This window comes from Lepidochelys kempii, chromosome 18, assembly GCF_965140265.1.
Source record: "Lepidochelys kempii isolate rLepKem1 chromosome 18, rLepKem1.hap2, whole genome shotgun sequence".
Classification (NCBI taxonomy): Eukaryota; Metazoa; Chordata; order Testudines; family Cheloniidae; genus Lepidochelys; species Lepidochelys kempii.
The window spans coordinates 13,839,776-13,855,772 of record NC_133273.1 but is presented as its reverse complement, the minus strand read 5'-3'; the positions used below and the strand labels follow the sequence as shown (position 1 = coordinate 13,855,772).

The window sequence follows — 15,997 nt, the reverse complement described above, 5'->3', positions numbered from 1 at the left end:
GAGGGCATAAAACTGAACTACAGAGGGGAACGTGTGCAGCATAGGATGTTGCCAATAAAACATATGCAAACACACAACACAATATAATATATAAATGCAGTATTGCCAACACACAATAGTTCAAAATCACGAGTCATCCCTTAAAAATCATGTGATTGACTTTAAAATGTAGAGATTAAATTTGGGATTTTTATTTTTTGCTTTCTGGTTTCTGAACCTATAGGGTATGCTCAGTCACATTTTCAAGCTTTTCTCCACAACCATAAAAGCTTTTTTAAACCAAAGCTGATATTCTCTTGTAATCACTTTACTCCAGGAGCTCAGGCTTTCAGAAAAATCCCAACTAGCAAGAGATTCACAAAAAAATTGTGAGAACTGGAAACAGTGTAAATATATACAAAATAGTGTGGTACCATTAAAAAGAGTATTAAATTACTACATAGTTAAATGCATATACATATTCATATGCATTTAGTAAACACAGCTATAAACATGTTTACCAACTGTGAAATATAACATATATAAAAATAAAATATATGTACAGCTCGGAGTATGCTTCTGTGAACATATGAGTGCATCAGTATAGCCCCAATCCAGTTAAGGAGCTCCATGCACATAGGACCAGGTCCTAACTTTCCTCATGTGAGTAGTCCCATTGAAGTCAAGAATATAGTTACTCACTTACATAAATGTTTGCAGGATCTGACCCATTATTTGTCTTGTTTAGTAACTATCACACTTTTGGGAGCTATCAAAATAACATAATAATGAAAAATAATTGTGTGTGTAAACCAAAACAATGAAATAATAGGCAATACAACACCACTGAAATCAATAAGAGTTTTGTCATTGACTTAAGCAGAAGTGGACTTTTAAATCCCTTTTATGAAGTCTAATTTAAGGTGTGATCATGTAAGATCACTCACATTGGCAAGCTTATTGTTTTTACTCATTAAAACAGTCCCATTGAAGTCAACTAACTAGACTAAGGAGGATTTGTTGCTGTACAATTTCCACTTATTATTAATATTGATAGCTATGACAGTAAATGGGCTTTAAATCCTGCATGCTAATCCATGCAGATGGGGCCTCAGTCATTGTATAAGTTATCTTAAATACATTGCGATTATAACATAATATACTAAACATGGAACACACTGTATATATGGCCATGAACTATAAATAAATAATATGGAAGCAATAGTGGATAAATCAGTGGCTTTTAATTATGCTATGACCAAAAAAATAACCTCAGGGCTAATAAGCAAATACATGAAAAATAACGTCAGAGCTGAAACTGCTCACCACCGCCCCACAAGCTGTGCCCTGCGATGGAGCTCAGAGACAGGACAGACTCATTGCAGGTAGGGGTCAAGGCAGTCCCCAGGGCTGAGGCCTATCAGTTTATCGGAAAGTGACTGCTTCTGCCTGAGCTCGGGGTTGAGGTAGTTCCATCCATAGGGAAGGGGATGGATTAGCTGGGTCTGGAAATATGGCCTCCTCAGAGCAGGCGGAGCAGCCCAGCCAGGTAAACGGGGCCGGAGCCTTCTCCGCGCGCGCTGGGAGCGGGGCCGGGCTTTGTGCCCCACCCGGGGGGAGGTGTGCGCCCCCTGCTCCCCTACATAACTCCCCGGGGGGGGAGGTGTGTGCCCCCTGCACCCCCTGGGGAGGGGCGGAGCGCCCTGCACCACTGTCTGACCCCCCCAAATGGGGAGAGGAGTATGCCTCAGCCCCCCCCCCGTGACCTCCTCTGGGGATGGGGGGTGCCCCTGCCCCCTGTGTAACCCCCCCATGTCACCTTCTCTGGGATTGGGGGGGTGCCCCCTTCCCCCTGTGTAACCCCCCCATGTCACCTCCTCTGGGGATGGGGGGTGCCCCCTTTCCCCTGTGTAACTCCCCCCATGTCACCTCCTCTGGGGATGGGGGGTGCCCCCTTTCCCCTGTGTAACTCCCCCCATGTCACCTCCTCTGGGGATGGGGGGTGCCCCCTTTCCCCTGTGTAACTCCCCCCATGTCACCTCCTCTGGGGATGGGGGTGTGCGCCCTTCCCCCTGTGTAACCCCCCCCCCCATGTCACCTCCTCTGGGGATGGGGGGTGCCCCCTTTCCCCTGTGTAACTCCCCCCATGTCACCTCCTCTGGGGATGGGGGTGTGCGCCCTTCCCCCTGTGTAACCCCCCCCCCCATGTCACCTCCTCTGGGGATGGGGGGTGCCCCCTTTCCCCTGTGTAACTCCCCCCATGTCACCTCCTCTGGGGATGGGGGTGTGCGCCCTTCCCCCTGTGTAACCCCCCCCATGTCACCTCCTCCGGGGATGGGGGGTGCCCCCTTCCCCCTGTGTAACCCCCCCCATGTCACCTCCGGGGATGGGGGGTGCCCCCTTCCCCCTGTGTAACTCCCCCCATGTCACCTCCTCTGGGGATGGGGGTGTGCGCCCTTCCCCCTGTGTAACCCCCCCCATGTCACCTCCTCTGGGGATGGGGGGTGCCCCTTCCCCCTGTGTAACTCCCCCCATGTCACCTCCTCTGGGGATGGGGGTGTGCTCCCTGTTCCCTGTGTAACCCCCCCATGTCACCTCCTCTGGGGATGGGGGTGTGCTCCCTGTTCCCTGTGTAACCCCCCCATGTCACCTCCTCTGGGGATGGGGGGGTGCCCCCTTCCCCCTGTGTAACCCCCCCATGTCACCTCCTCTGGGGATGGGGGGGTGCCCCCTTCCCCCTGTGTAACCCCCCCCATGTCACCTCCTCTGGGGATGGGGGGGTGCCCCCTTCCCCCTGTGTAACCCCCCCCATGTCACCTCCTCCGGGGATGGGGGGTGCCCCCTTCCCCCTGTGTAACCCCCCCCATGTCACCTCCTCCGGGGATGGGGGGTGCCCCCTTCCCCCTGTGTAACTCCGCCCATGTCACCTCCTCTGGGGATGGGGGTGTGCGCCCTTCCCCCTGTGTAACCCCCCCCATGTCACCTCCTCTGGGGATGGGGGGTGCCCCTTCCCCCTGTGTAACTCCCCCCATGTCACCTCCTCTGGGGATGGGGGTGTGCTCCCTGTCCCCTGTGTAACCCCCCCATGTCACCTCCTCAGGGGATGAGGGTGTGCGCCCTTCCCCCTGTGTAACCCCCCCATGTCACCTCCTCTGGGGATGGGGGTGTGCGCCCTTCCCCCTGTGTAACCCCCCCCATGTCACCTCCTCTGGGGATGGGGGGTGCCCCCTTTCCCCTGTGTAACTCCCCCCATGTCACCTCCTCTGGGGATGGGGGGGTGCCCCCTTCCCCCTGTGTAACCCCCCCCATGTCACCTCCTCCGGGGATGGGGGGTGCCCCCTTCCCCCTGTGTAACCCCCCCCATGTCACCTCCTCCGGGGATGGGGGGTGCCCCCTTCCCCCTGTGTAACTCCCCCCATGTCACCTCCTCTGGGGATGGGGGTGTGCGCCCTTCCCCCTGTGTAACCCCCCCCATGTCACCTCCTCTGGGGATGGGGGGTGCCCCTTCCCCCTGTGTAACTCCCCCCATGTCACCTCCTCTGGGGATGGGGGTGTGCTCCCTGTCCCCTGTGTAACCCCCCCATGTCACCTCCTCAGGGGATGAGGGTGTGCGCCCTTCCCCCTGTGTAACCCCCCCCATGTCACCTCCTCTGGGGATGGGGGTGTGCGCCCTTCCCCCTGTGTAACCCCCCCATGTCACCTCCTCTGGGGATGGGGGGTGCCCCCTTTCCCCTGTGTAACTCCCCCCATGTCACCTCCTCTGGGGATGAGGGTGTGCGCCCTTCCCCCTGTGTAACCCCCCCCATGTCACCTCCTCTGGGGATGGGGGGGTGCCCCCTTCCCCCTGTGTAACCCCCCCCATGTCACCTCCTCCGGGGATGGGGGGTGCCCCCTTCCCCCTGTGTAACCCCCCCCATGTCACCTCCTCCGGGGATGGGGGGTGCCCCCTTCCCCCTGTGTAACTCCCCCCATGTCACCTCCTCTGGGGATGGGGGTGTGCGCCCTTCCCCCTGTGTAACCCCCCCCATGTCACCTCCTCTGGGGATGGGGGGTGCCCCTTCCCCCTGTGTAACTCCCCCCATGTCACCTCCTCTGGGGATGGGGGTGTGCTCCCTGTCCCCTGTGTAACCCCCCCATGTCACCTCCTCAGGGGATGAGGGTGTGCGCCCTTCCCCCTGTGTAACCCCCCCCATGTCACCTCCTCTGGGGATGGGGGTGTGCGCCCTTCCCCCTGTGTAACCCCCCCATGTCACCTCCTCTGGGGATGGGGGGTGCCCCCTTTCCCCTGTGTAACTCCCCCCATGTCACCTCCTCTGGGGATGGGGGGGTGCCCCCTTCCCCCTGTGTAACCCCCCCCATGTCACCTCCTCCGGGGATGGGGGGTGCCCCCTTCCCCCTGTGTAACTCCCCCCATGTCACCTCCTCTGGGGATGGGGGTGTGCGCCCTTCCCCCTGTGTAACCCCCCCCATGTCACCTCCTCTGGGGATGGGGGGTGCCCCTTCCCCCCTGTGTAACTCCCCCCATGTCACCTCCTCTGGGGATGGGGGTGTGCTCCCTGTCCCCTGTGTAACCCCCCCATGTCACCTCCTCAGGGGATGGGGGTGTGCGCCCTGCCTCCTGTGTAAACCCTCCCCATGTAACTCTGGGGATGGAGTGTGCTCCCTGCCCCTTGTGTAAACCCCCCCATGTAACCTCCTCTGGGGATGGGGGGTGCCCCCTGCCCTCTGTGTAACACCCCCCCAGGGAGAGGGGGTGTGTGCCATGGATCCCCCTTGCCTATACTCCTCCACCCCATGGGAGTTTGCGTGTATGTGTATGCATCAAAGTCCCCCTCTTCCTTCCCCAACTTGTGCCCTTTTGCTCTCCAGGGAAGGGAGTCTGTGAGCCATGTGCAAAAAGAAAAGGAGTACTTGTGGCAGCCATGTGTTAGAAAAGTGCATTGTTGCTCTTTCCAACTGGGAATGCTGAAGCTCTGTAAATGACTCCATTCCCATCATATGAAACCTTAGTCTACCTTGGTTGTGACTAGAGAGGGAGTTGCCTTATTTGGCTGCGGTGTGTTTTTTCCCCAGATTGTTTATCTGGTCTGATAGGCCCGGGGCATACATGATGCCGTTACTACTAACCATAGACTTTCCAGAATCGGGCCTCTTCGTCCCACTCTCTAGTCTGTGCTTTAGCAGGAACTGATTTATGAGGCTCAATACGCTATAATAACAAAATGCAGTTCTGAATGGGAGAGACATTCAGGCCAGGCCCCTAGACAGTGTTTTTATTTCTGGATCTTTAGGTAAAATTTGATAAAGCTTTTGAAATAGAAAAAATACAGTTAGAGAGAGAAGAGAGATATGATTCATTTCAGCTGGGATTTGGAATGAGTTAGTCAGTGAGGTAGTGTGTGATAATTATTGTTTTAGTTGGCAGGTGTGACAGAGAGGAAGGCTCGTGCGCCAGCTGTGTTAAGGATATCGCTGCAATGAGTACAACATAAATGCCTTGATAGACTGAGCCCTGGTCTACACGTCAAGTTTAGATCGACATAGCTACATCCCTGAGTGCCGTAGTTAAGCCGACCTGACCCTTGATGGAGATGTGGCTAGGTCGACAGAACAATCGACCTAGCTACTGCCACTTGGGGAGGTGGATTACCTGTATGACATTCTGGGGTGCAATCCAGATCAGTGAGGGACTGTGTCACCCCTGCCTTGCAAACTTGGGTGCCTTGCAATGCTGTGCTATTGTAGCTCCCACCTGGGCCACTCACTAACAGCCTTCCAGCAAGCAGATAAAACCCTGGATGTCTGTGTATATCAGAAGCCTGCCAGTCAGTCACACTCTGGCTTCTACCAGCCTTGGTTACCACTTGCATGATGACAGGTTTCAGAGTAACAGCCGTGTTAGTCTGTATTCGCAAAAAGAAAAGGAGTACTTGTGGCACCTTAGAGACTAACCAATTTATTTGAGCATAAGCTTTCATGAGCTACAGCTCACTTCATCGGATGCATCCGATGAAGTGAGCTGTAGCTCATGAAAGCTTATGCTCAAATAAATTGGTTAGTCTCTAAGGTGCCACAAGTACTCCTTTCCACTTGCATGATGACTCCAATACACTCCCAGTCCCTGCTTTCCCATGAGTTCTGCACTGTCCAGCCCTCTCCTTGACAATCCAGATATATTAGGTCCGTTGCCCCTCTACGGGGATCAATATACAACAGTTTGCTACCATAAATGGAGTTACCCACACAGTTCACAGTGCTGGATTAGTTTTGATTAAAGAATAAAACAAGTTTACAAGGAGTTAGATTTTAAGTTAGTACAAGTATAAAGCATTAGAGTCAGAAATGGTTATGAGAGAAATAAAGATAAAATGCTTCTCATTACTAAACTTAACACACTAGACTTGGGTCCAGATAAAATTCTTACCACGTGCTCCCAGCAACAGGGCTAACCAGCTTTCAGGCCAGGATCTCTCCCAAAGTCTAATGGCTGTTTCTGTTGTGTTCTTAGGTGAAAAAGAGAGAGAAGGATAGGGAGAGAGAATGTGGGTGTTTATGGCCCTCACTTTTATAGTTCAGTCACCCTTTGAAAAGCTTTTTTGTGAGGAAAGGAGTGCTTGTGGCACCTCAGAGACTAACAAATCTATTTGAGTATAAGCTTTTGTGAGCTACAGCTCACTTCATTAGTCTCTAAGGTGCCACAAGTACTCCTTTTTGCGAATACAGACTAACACGGCTGCTACTCTGAAACCTGTCATTTTCCTGAGGGTTACCTCTAGATAAAGTTCATTCCCTCTGTGCGGGTGGAGTCAAGGAGTCTGGTGGTGAAAAAGATTCCATGCTGTTGTTTGCTAAGATGCAAATCTGTTTTTTCTAGCCCCCATTGCTTGCCAAAGAATGGCCACTTGATAGGTGATTGCCCATGAGATTTGATGACACCTGGCTAGGGGTATTAGCTTGTCCTTTGTCTTTGAGAAACAGGTTTTCCCACTCCCCAGACTTGTCTGGTAAACACACTTCAGTCATGATTTCAGTTTATGTTCATAACTTTACATATAATGTTGCTACATACTTTCATCGTGATATTATTGATCAGTGCGTTATCAGTTTTCAAACGATATCTCACAAGGCATATTTTGTACAAAGATTTTTACAATAGCATGAAGGATGTGGAAAAACCTCTTCAGCTGATGTAGGAAGTGACTACACTATGGCAGTACTGTGGCATAGTTGCAGTACTGCGCCTGTGCCACTGTAGCACCGACATGCCCTGAGTGGGGAGGGAGGTAGGGACACACAAGGCCAGTGAGGTTGGCTGGAGCAAGCTCTAGGAGGGTATTAAAGGCTACGAGGACAATTTTAAACTGGATCCTGGAGCGAATGTGGGAAGCCTGAGAGGAGATGGAGGATGTAGCTGCTCTGTATGTGTGCAGTTCTGCACATGGTGGTACTTGGGAAGGCGATAGAGGAGAGAGCTGAAGTATAATGAAGAGGGGAAGGGAGGTATGAAGGCCTGGGTGAGGTTTCAGCAGCAGGGAGGAATGTGATGAAGTTAATATCTGCCTCCAGGAGAGTTCATGGTCTCCTAGGCCTTGTCCACATACGAACTTGGACTTGTTTAACTAAATCAATGCAAACCCCTGGATGAACACTCTTATTTTGGTTTGAGAGTGGCTATTTTGGATTAGTTTAAATTGGTTGGAAACAGGTTTAAACTAAACTTTTAAGTTGATAGTAATGAATAAATCAAAAGCGAGGAATTGTAGAAAATTGATACGGGAAACAAAGGGACACAAGGATAAATCTTTGGCCTGCAGAGTTAAGGACAATAAGAAGGCATTTTTAAGTATTGGGAACAAAAAGGAATTCTAACAATAGTACTGGTCCATTACTGAATGGAAATACTAGAATGATCAATAATAACGAAGAAATTGCAGAAATGTTCAATAAATATTTCTGTTCCACATTTGGGAAAGAAACAGACGATGAAGTCATATCATATGATAACACTTTTTCCGTTCCACTGGTCTCTTAGGAGGATGTTAAACAGCAGCTACTAAAGTTATACATTCTTAAACCAGCAGGTCTGGATAACTTGCATGTAAGAGTTTTAAAAGGCTATCTGAGGAGCTCACTGGTTAATGTTGATTTTCTTGGAACATGAGGAAAGTTCCAGGAGACTGGAAGAAAGCAAGTGTTGTGCCCGTATTTAAAAGGGGTAAACAGAATGACCTGGGTAATTATAGATCTGTCAGTCTGACATTGATTCCAGGCAAGATAATGGAGCAGCTGATATAGGATTAGATTAATAAAGAATTAAAGGAGTGTAACATAATTAATGCCAATCAACATGAGTTCATGGAAAGTGGATCCTATCAAACTAACTTAATATGTTTCTGGATGAGATTACCAGTTTGTTGATAAAGATAATAGTATTGATGTAATATACTTAGACTTGTGTAAGGCAGTCGACTTGGTACCGCATGACATTTTGATTAAAAAACGAGAATATTACAAAATTAACATGGCACACTTTACGTGGATTAAAAGCTGGCTAACTGATAGGTGTCAACATGTAATTGCAAATGGGGAATCGTCAAACAGGTGTTTCTAGTGGGGTCCTGCAGGGCTTGGTTCTTGGCCCTACACTGTTTTTAATAATGACCTCAAAGAAAACATTAAATCATCACTGATAAAGTTTGCAGATGGGACAAAAACTGGGGGTGTGGTAAGTAATGAAGACTGGTCAATGATTAAGAGCAATGTGGATCAACTGATAAGCTAGACTCAAGCAAACAATATGCCTTTTTATATGGCTAAATGTAGGAACAAAGAATGTGGGGCATTACTTACATGATGGGGTACTCTATCTTGGGAGGTAGTGACTCTGAAAAAGATTTGGGGGTCATGGCGAATAATCAGCTGAACATGGGCTCCCAGGGCAACACCGTGGTCTAAAGGGCTAATGCAGTCCTTGGATGAATAAACAGGGGAATCTCAAGTAGAAGTAGAGAGGCGATTTTACTTCTGTATTTGCACTGGTGCAATTGCTACCGGAATACCGCGTCCAGTTCTGGTGTCCCTAATGCAGGAAGGATGTTGATAAATTGTAGAGTTCGGAGAAGAGCCATGAGAATGATGAAAGGATTAGAAAACATGCTTATAATGATAGACTCAAGAAACTCAAAAAGAAAAGGAGGACTTGTGGCACCTTAGAGACTAACCAATTTATTTGAGCATAAGCTTTTGTGAGCTACAGCTCACTTCATCGGATGCATTCTGTGGAAAGTATAGAAGATCTTTTTATACACACAAAGCATGGAAAAATGGGTGTTTACCACTACAAAAGGTTTTCTCTCACCCCACCCCACTCAATCTGTTTATTTTAACAGAGAGAATATTAAGGAGTGACTTGATTACAGCCTATATCTACGTGGGGAACAAATATTTAATAACTGGCTCTTCAATCTAGCAGAGAAAGGTATAACATGATCCAATGGGTGGAAGTTGAAGCTAGACAAATTCAGACTGAAAATAAGGTGCAAATTTTTACAAGTGAGGGTAATTAACCATTGGAACGGCTTACCAAGGCTTGTGGTGGATTTTCCATCGCTGATAATTTTTAAACCAAGATGAGATGCTTTTCTAAAAGATCTGTTCTAGGGATTATTTTGAGGAAATTCTCTGGTCTGTGCTCTATAGGAGGTCAGAGTAGATGATTGCAATGGTCTCGCCTGGCCTTACAATCTACGAATCCATAAAAATGCAAGTAAGGCTGTTCATGCAGAGGTTTGCACTGGTTTAGATACATTATTTTAAACTCAAATCTTTGCTTGAACCAGTGCAGATCTCCCTGTGGACCCAGCCGTAAGGTGATGCTAGCATCTGATGAAGTGGGTTCTAGCCCATGAAAGCTTTTGCCCAAATAAATTTGTTAGTCTCTAAGGTACCACAAGGACTCCTCATTGTTTTTGCTAGCGGTTTAGGGTCAGGTTTGCTGGACTTTCGGCTTTTCACTGGCCAACCATCCTTGATGGTACTTTTTGGCACAGGCATTATGTGCCATTCTCACTCACCTGGGTGAACATCTCAGCAGGATGAAAATTTGGGAAAGCAGGATGAAAATTTGGGAAAGATTGGAACTGACGTGTGGGTCATCTGGGAAATCTTCCCGGGCTATTAGCTTTAAGCATTCTAGAAAGAGTCTGATAAACTGTAGTGCCACCTGGAAAGTCAGGTTGCCTGAGAAGTAGTCAGGGTTCTCATGAATTGCCTGGAGAGACAAGGAAGTTATGTACACTGTCATCTTCACCCATCCCCCTGTTGAGACCTTTTATTACAGTTACCCAGAGCTGCAGTGCCCCAAAAGGAGGTTTAATATTTGAAAATGGAAACTCCTCTCTTGTATGTCTAGTAAATGTGACCTAGTGTTTGGCTCATAAGAACCTCCTGGGTTTTAATCCCAGCTCTGACACTGACTTCTCTGTGACCTTGGGCAAGACATGTCACCTCTCCCTGTCTTGGTTTCCCAATGTGAAAAACGGAGATGGTAATAGTTAACAAGTTCATAGGGTGTCAGCGTTTGTAAAGAGCTAAATGGTGTTATTACTCTGTCCGCTTTCTCTCTGCCAAGAAGTGTTTGAGATAGGACAGAATATTCCTTTCGCTGGCACATGCTGCTGAAGAGTAATTGTTCCACATTAGGGCAATTATTGTCTGTTTAATTGCATTGGGGAGGAGGGAAATTGCTTCTCTGGATGGGCTGGAATAACAATGTTTTGCTGCCTGAAGTCTGTGGGGGTGGAAGGGGCTGGCTAACCCCTTTCTTGCTGGACTCAACTGCAGCCTGTGTGGAAGTGCTCGTTTCCAGGCAGTCGCACTCCCTAGGGATGTTATCACTCCAGGAGTGATCCAGCTGATACATAGGGCAGCTCAGGAGGTGTGTGTTGCCCCAGGTGTGTGAGACAGCACTCAATGTGTGGTTAAAGAGCAGCTGCTGTTCTGTGGTAGTTTTAAAAGGATATTCTACTTTGGAATAATCCTGCTTGTTTGTGACATTTTCTCCCCTTCCCTGCTCACTACTCTGTGTACCCGAGTGGAAATTAATTAGGATCATTGTTGTTCTCCACATCCATCAGTTTTGGCTGCTGTCTTCCCCACCTGGAGTCTTCACCCTCTGTCTGTGACATTGTTAACATTTCCACTGCAGTGAGTTGAGTCCTCAGGCAAGGCTTGATCCTGTGAGATGCCAAGTGCCCTCCCCTTCCATTGATCTCAGTGGGATTTGAAAGCACCCAGCGACTTGTAGTATTGGGTGGAAGAAACACAGAATGAAGCCTCCAAGAGAGCAATAGACAGCAGGGGGGGGCTGGACTCTTAAGGGAGACATTGTTGAGCTAAAAAAAGTCGTAACAGATGTCTTTACCAATATGACTAATGCAGAGTCCAATCCAACTTTCATTGAAGTCAGTGGGAATTTTAAATTGAAGCTGAAAGAACTAAAAAATGAATTGACCTTTTCCCCATTGATGCTGTTTGTTTGTTTGCACATAGTTCAGCATGAGGGTGTTGAGTATTATCACCACCCTGTGTGGTCTGTTAATACTGAGGGCATGGCTACACTGGAAACTTCAAAGCGCTGTCGGGGGAGTGCTCCCGCGGCAGCATGCAAGTGTGGTCACACGTGAGCGCTGGGAGAGAGCTCTCCGAGTGCTCCTGGTAATCCGCCTCCACGAGGGGATTAGCTCCGAGTGCTGGGAGCCTGTCTACACTAGCGCTTTAAAGCGCTCAGACTTGCTGCGCTTCGGGGGGGGGGGGTGATTTTTCACACCTCTGAGCCAGCAAGTTAGAGCGCTATAAAATGTACGTGTAGACAAGCCCTTAGTACTCAGCATGATTCCTGTTAAAATTTTAAAAAGGCCATAAATGTTTCTATTGGGGTTTGTAAAAGATTTATTTTTTGTTTACTAAATATACTTTTGGTGCCCTCTTAGACTCATGGACGGTGACAGTGCCTCCTTTAATAAATCAAATAACAACAAAGATCCTTCTTTTCTGTGAATGTCCCTAATAATAAAATCAGGGGAAGAGTAGAGAGACAGTGCAAAGAGATGAGCAGGACTGTTTTTAAAAATCAGTTTTCCAATTTTCCTTCGGGCATCAGCTTTTCTGTTAACTCTAAACTCTATGGCAATAGACTTGATGACTCAAACTCAGCAAGCCACCAGCCCTGGCCTCTGATTTTTCTAACAAACAATGAATCCCTATACCACTGGAAAACCTAAAATTTCTTTTAAAACATTTGGCAATGATGCTGTTGCTTAGATAACAATGTTCTAAATTTCCAAGCCACTTGGTTTGGGATACAAATGACACCTAATTGGCTGTATAATCACACACACAAGCTGAGACTCTTGTCACCCAGAAGTTAGCATGTAGTATGTCTGTGTGAGTGAGAAAAGGACTAAAAATATGGAGCTGCTGCCTGAGTGGGTGTGGCATTCCCCCAGGGTACAATCTGGACCACTGAACAACTGTGTCTCCTTAATTCTCTAGCATGGGGTGCCTTTTACACTGCTATGCTGTCAGAACTTCTTCACCTGGCCTGCTCAGACAGCCTTCAGCATGCAAATTCACTCCCAATTAAATACAGGTTTCAGAGTAACAGCCGTGTTAGTCTGTATTCGCAAAAAGAAAAGGAGTACTTGTGGCACCTCTGAACAACATACTAATCCACAGAGGTCTCCCTGCCAACACTACAGAAAGAGGGATTCTAGATGGACTCCTCCTGAAGGTCGAAACAGCAGACTGGACTTCTACATAGAGTGCTTCCGCCGACGTGCACGGGCTGAAATTGTGGAAAAGCAGCATCACTTGCCCCATAACCTCAGCCATGCGGAACGCAATGCCATCCACAGCCTCAGAAACAACTCTGACATCATAATAAAAAAGGCTGACAAAGGAGGTGCTGTTGTCATCATGAATAGGTCGGAATATGAACAAGAGGCTGCTCGGCAGCTCTCCAACACGAGTTTCTACAAGCCATTACCCTATGATCCCACTGAGAGTTACCAAAAGCAACTACAGCATTTGCTCAAGAAACTTCCTGAAAAAGCACAAGATCAAATCCGCACAGACACACCCCTGGAACCCCGACCTGGGATATTCTATCTACTACCCAAGATCCATAAACCTGGAAATCCTGGGCGCCCCATCATCTCAGGCATTGGCACCCTGACAGCAGGATTGTCTGGCTATGTAGACTCCCTCCTCAGGCCCTACGCTACCAGCACTCCCAGCTACCTTCGAGACACCACTGACTTCCTGAGGAAACTTCAATCCATCGGTGATCTTCCTGATAACACCATCCTGGCTACTATGGATGTAGAAGCCCTCTACACCAACATTCCACACAAAGATGGACTACAAGCCGTCAAGAACACTATCCCCGATAATGTCACGGCTAACCTGGTGGCTGAACTTTGTGACTTTGTCCTTACCCATAACTATTTCACATTTGGGGACAATGTATACCTTCAGATCAGCGGCACTGCTATGGGTACCCGCATGGCCCCACAGTATGCCAACATTTTTATGGCTGATTTAGAACAACGCTTCCTCAGCTCTCGTCCCCTAAAGCCCCTACTCTACTTGCGCTATATTGATGACATCTTCATCATCTGGACCCATGGAAAAGAAGCCCTTGAGGAATTCCACCATGATTTCAACAATTTCCATCCCACCACCAACCTCAGCCTGGTCCAGTCCACACAAGAGATCCACTTCCTGGACACTACAGTGCTAATAAACAATGGCCACATAAACACCACCCTATACCGTAAACCTACTGACCGCTATTCCTACCTGCATGCCTCCAGCTTTCACCCTGACCACACCACACGATCCATCGTCTACAGCCAAGCTCTGCGATACAACCGCATTTGCTCCAACCCCTCAGACAGAGACAAACACCTACAAGATCTCTGTCAAGCTTTCTTACAACTACAATACCCACCTGCAGAAGTAAAGAAACAGATTGATAGAGCCAGAAGAGTTCCCAGAAGTTACCTACTACAGGACAGGCCTAACAAAGAAAATAACAGAACGCCACTAGCCGTCACCTTCAGCCCCCAACTAAAACCCCTCCAACGCATTATTAAGGATCTACAACCTATCCTAAAGGATGACCCAACACTCTCACAAGTCTTGGGAGACAGGCCAGTCCTTGCCTACAGACAGCCCCGCAACCTGAAGCAAATACTCACCAACAACCACATACCACACAACAGAACCACTAACCCAGGAACTTATCCTTGCAACAAAGCCCGTTGCCAATTGTGCCCACATATCTATTCAGGGGACACCATCACAGGGCCTAATAACATCAGCCACACTATCAGAGGCTCGTTCACCTGCACATCCACCAATGTGATCTATGCCATCATGTGCCAGCAATGCTCCTCTGCCATGTACATTGGTCAAACTGGACAGTCTCTACGTAAAAGAATAAATGGACACAAATCAGATGTCAAGAATTATAACATTCATAAACCAGTCGGAGAACACTTCAATCTCTCTGGTCACGCAATCACAGACATGAAGGTCGCTATCTTAAAACAAAAAAACTTCAAATCCAGACTCCAGCGAGAAACTGCTGAATTGGAATTCATTTGCAAATTGGATACTATTAATTTAGGCTTAAAGAGAGACTGGGAGTGGCTAAGTCATTATGCAAGGTAGCCTGTTTCCTCTTGTTTTTTCCTACCCCCCCCCCCAGATGTTCTGGTTTAACTTGGATTTAAACCTGGAGAATGGTCAGTTTAGATGAGCTATTACCAGCAGGAGAGTGAGTTTGTGTGTGTATGGGGGTGGGGGGGATGTGAGAAAACCTTGATCTATGCAGGAAATAGCCCGACTTGATTATGTAAAGAGTTGTCACTTTGGATGGGCTAGCACCAGCAGGAGAGTGAATTTGTGTGGGGGGGTGGAGGGTGAGAAAACCTGGATTTGTGCTGGAAATGGCCCACCTGTTGATCACTTTAGATAAGCTATTACCAGCAGGACAGTGGGGTGGGAGGAGGTATTGTTTCATGATTTCTGTGTGTATATAAAGTCTGCTGCAGTTTCCACGGTAAACATCTGATGAAGTGAGCTGTAGCTCACGAAAGCTCATGCTCAAATAAATTGGTTAGTCTCTAAGGTGCCACAAGTCCTCCTTTTCTTCTTAGAGACTAACCAATTTATTAGAGCATAAGCTTTCGAGAAGTGAGCTGTAGCTCACGAAAGCTTATGCTCTAATAAATTGGTTAGTCTCTAAGGTGCCACAAGTACTCCTTTTCTTTTTCCAATTAAATACAGTAACTCCTCACTTAAAGTCATCCCGGTTAATGTTGTTTCGTTGTTACGTTGCTGATCAATTAGGGAACATGCTCGTTTAAAGTTGTGCAATGCTCCACTCTTACATTGTTTGGCTGCCTGCTTTCTCCACAGCTGGCAGCCTCCCTATGCTGCCCCCACTCCAGTGCCTCCCGCCTGCCAGCAGACCCCGTGGATCAGTGCCTTCCCCCTCCTCCCCCCCGCCTCCTGCCCTTGGCAATCAGCTGGCTTGCGGCGTTTAGAAGGGAGGGGAGAGAGGGGGAGCCTGCGTGCCAAGTCCTCGCTCCTCCCTCCTGCCTCCAAAACGCCGCAAGCCATCTGATTGCCACGGGCAGGAGGCGGGGGGGGTGGGGGGGGTGGCGCTGAGTCTTTTTGTCTGGCCAAAAAAATTTTTCCTGGAACCTAACCCCCCCATTTACATTCATTCTTATGGGGAAATTGGATTCGCTTAACATCATATCACTTAAAGTCACATTTTTCAGGAACATAACTGCAACGTTAAGTGAGGAGTTACTGTACATGAGCATTATGACCAGTCACTCATGAATTACATACAGGGGGATACCTGCAAATTCTTAGTCCCAGCCTTGTCTCCCCCCCACACCCACCAAAATGTGTGTCTTGTACTGTGCAGCACACTACTGAA

At 48.2% G+C, this 15,997-nt stretch overlaps 1 protein-coding gene across 4 annotated transcripts in view; it reads left to right on the top strand.

The window, feature by feature from the left end:
• The first annotated feature begins 1,444 nt into the window (after positions 1-1,444).
• The window catches only part of PEX14 (peroxisomal biogenesis factor 14), a 161,698-nt gene continuing 147,145 nt past the window's right edge, over positions 1,445-15,997 (top strand). For 3 of the 4 annotated variants that reach the window (XM_073316932.1, XM_073316933.1, XM_073316931.1), the window contains exon 1: positions 1,445-1,528. Coding sequence is in view for 1 of the 4 variants with exons in the window: in XM_073316934.1 (XP_073173035.1) it covers positions 1,493-1,528 (36 nt within the window). In the remaining 3 variants the exon portion in view is untranslated. The remainder of the gene's footprint in view (positions 1,529-15,997) is intronic. The other variant, XM_073316934.1, reaches the window with a different exon arrangement.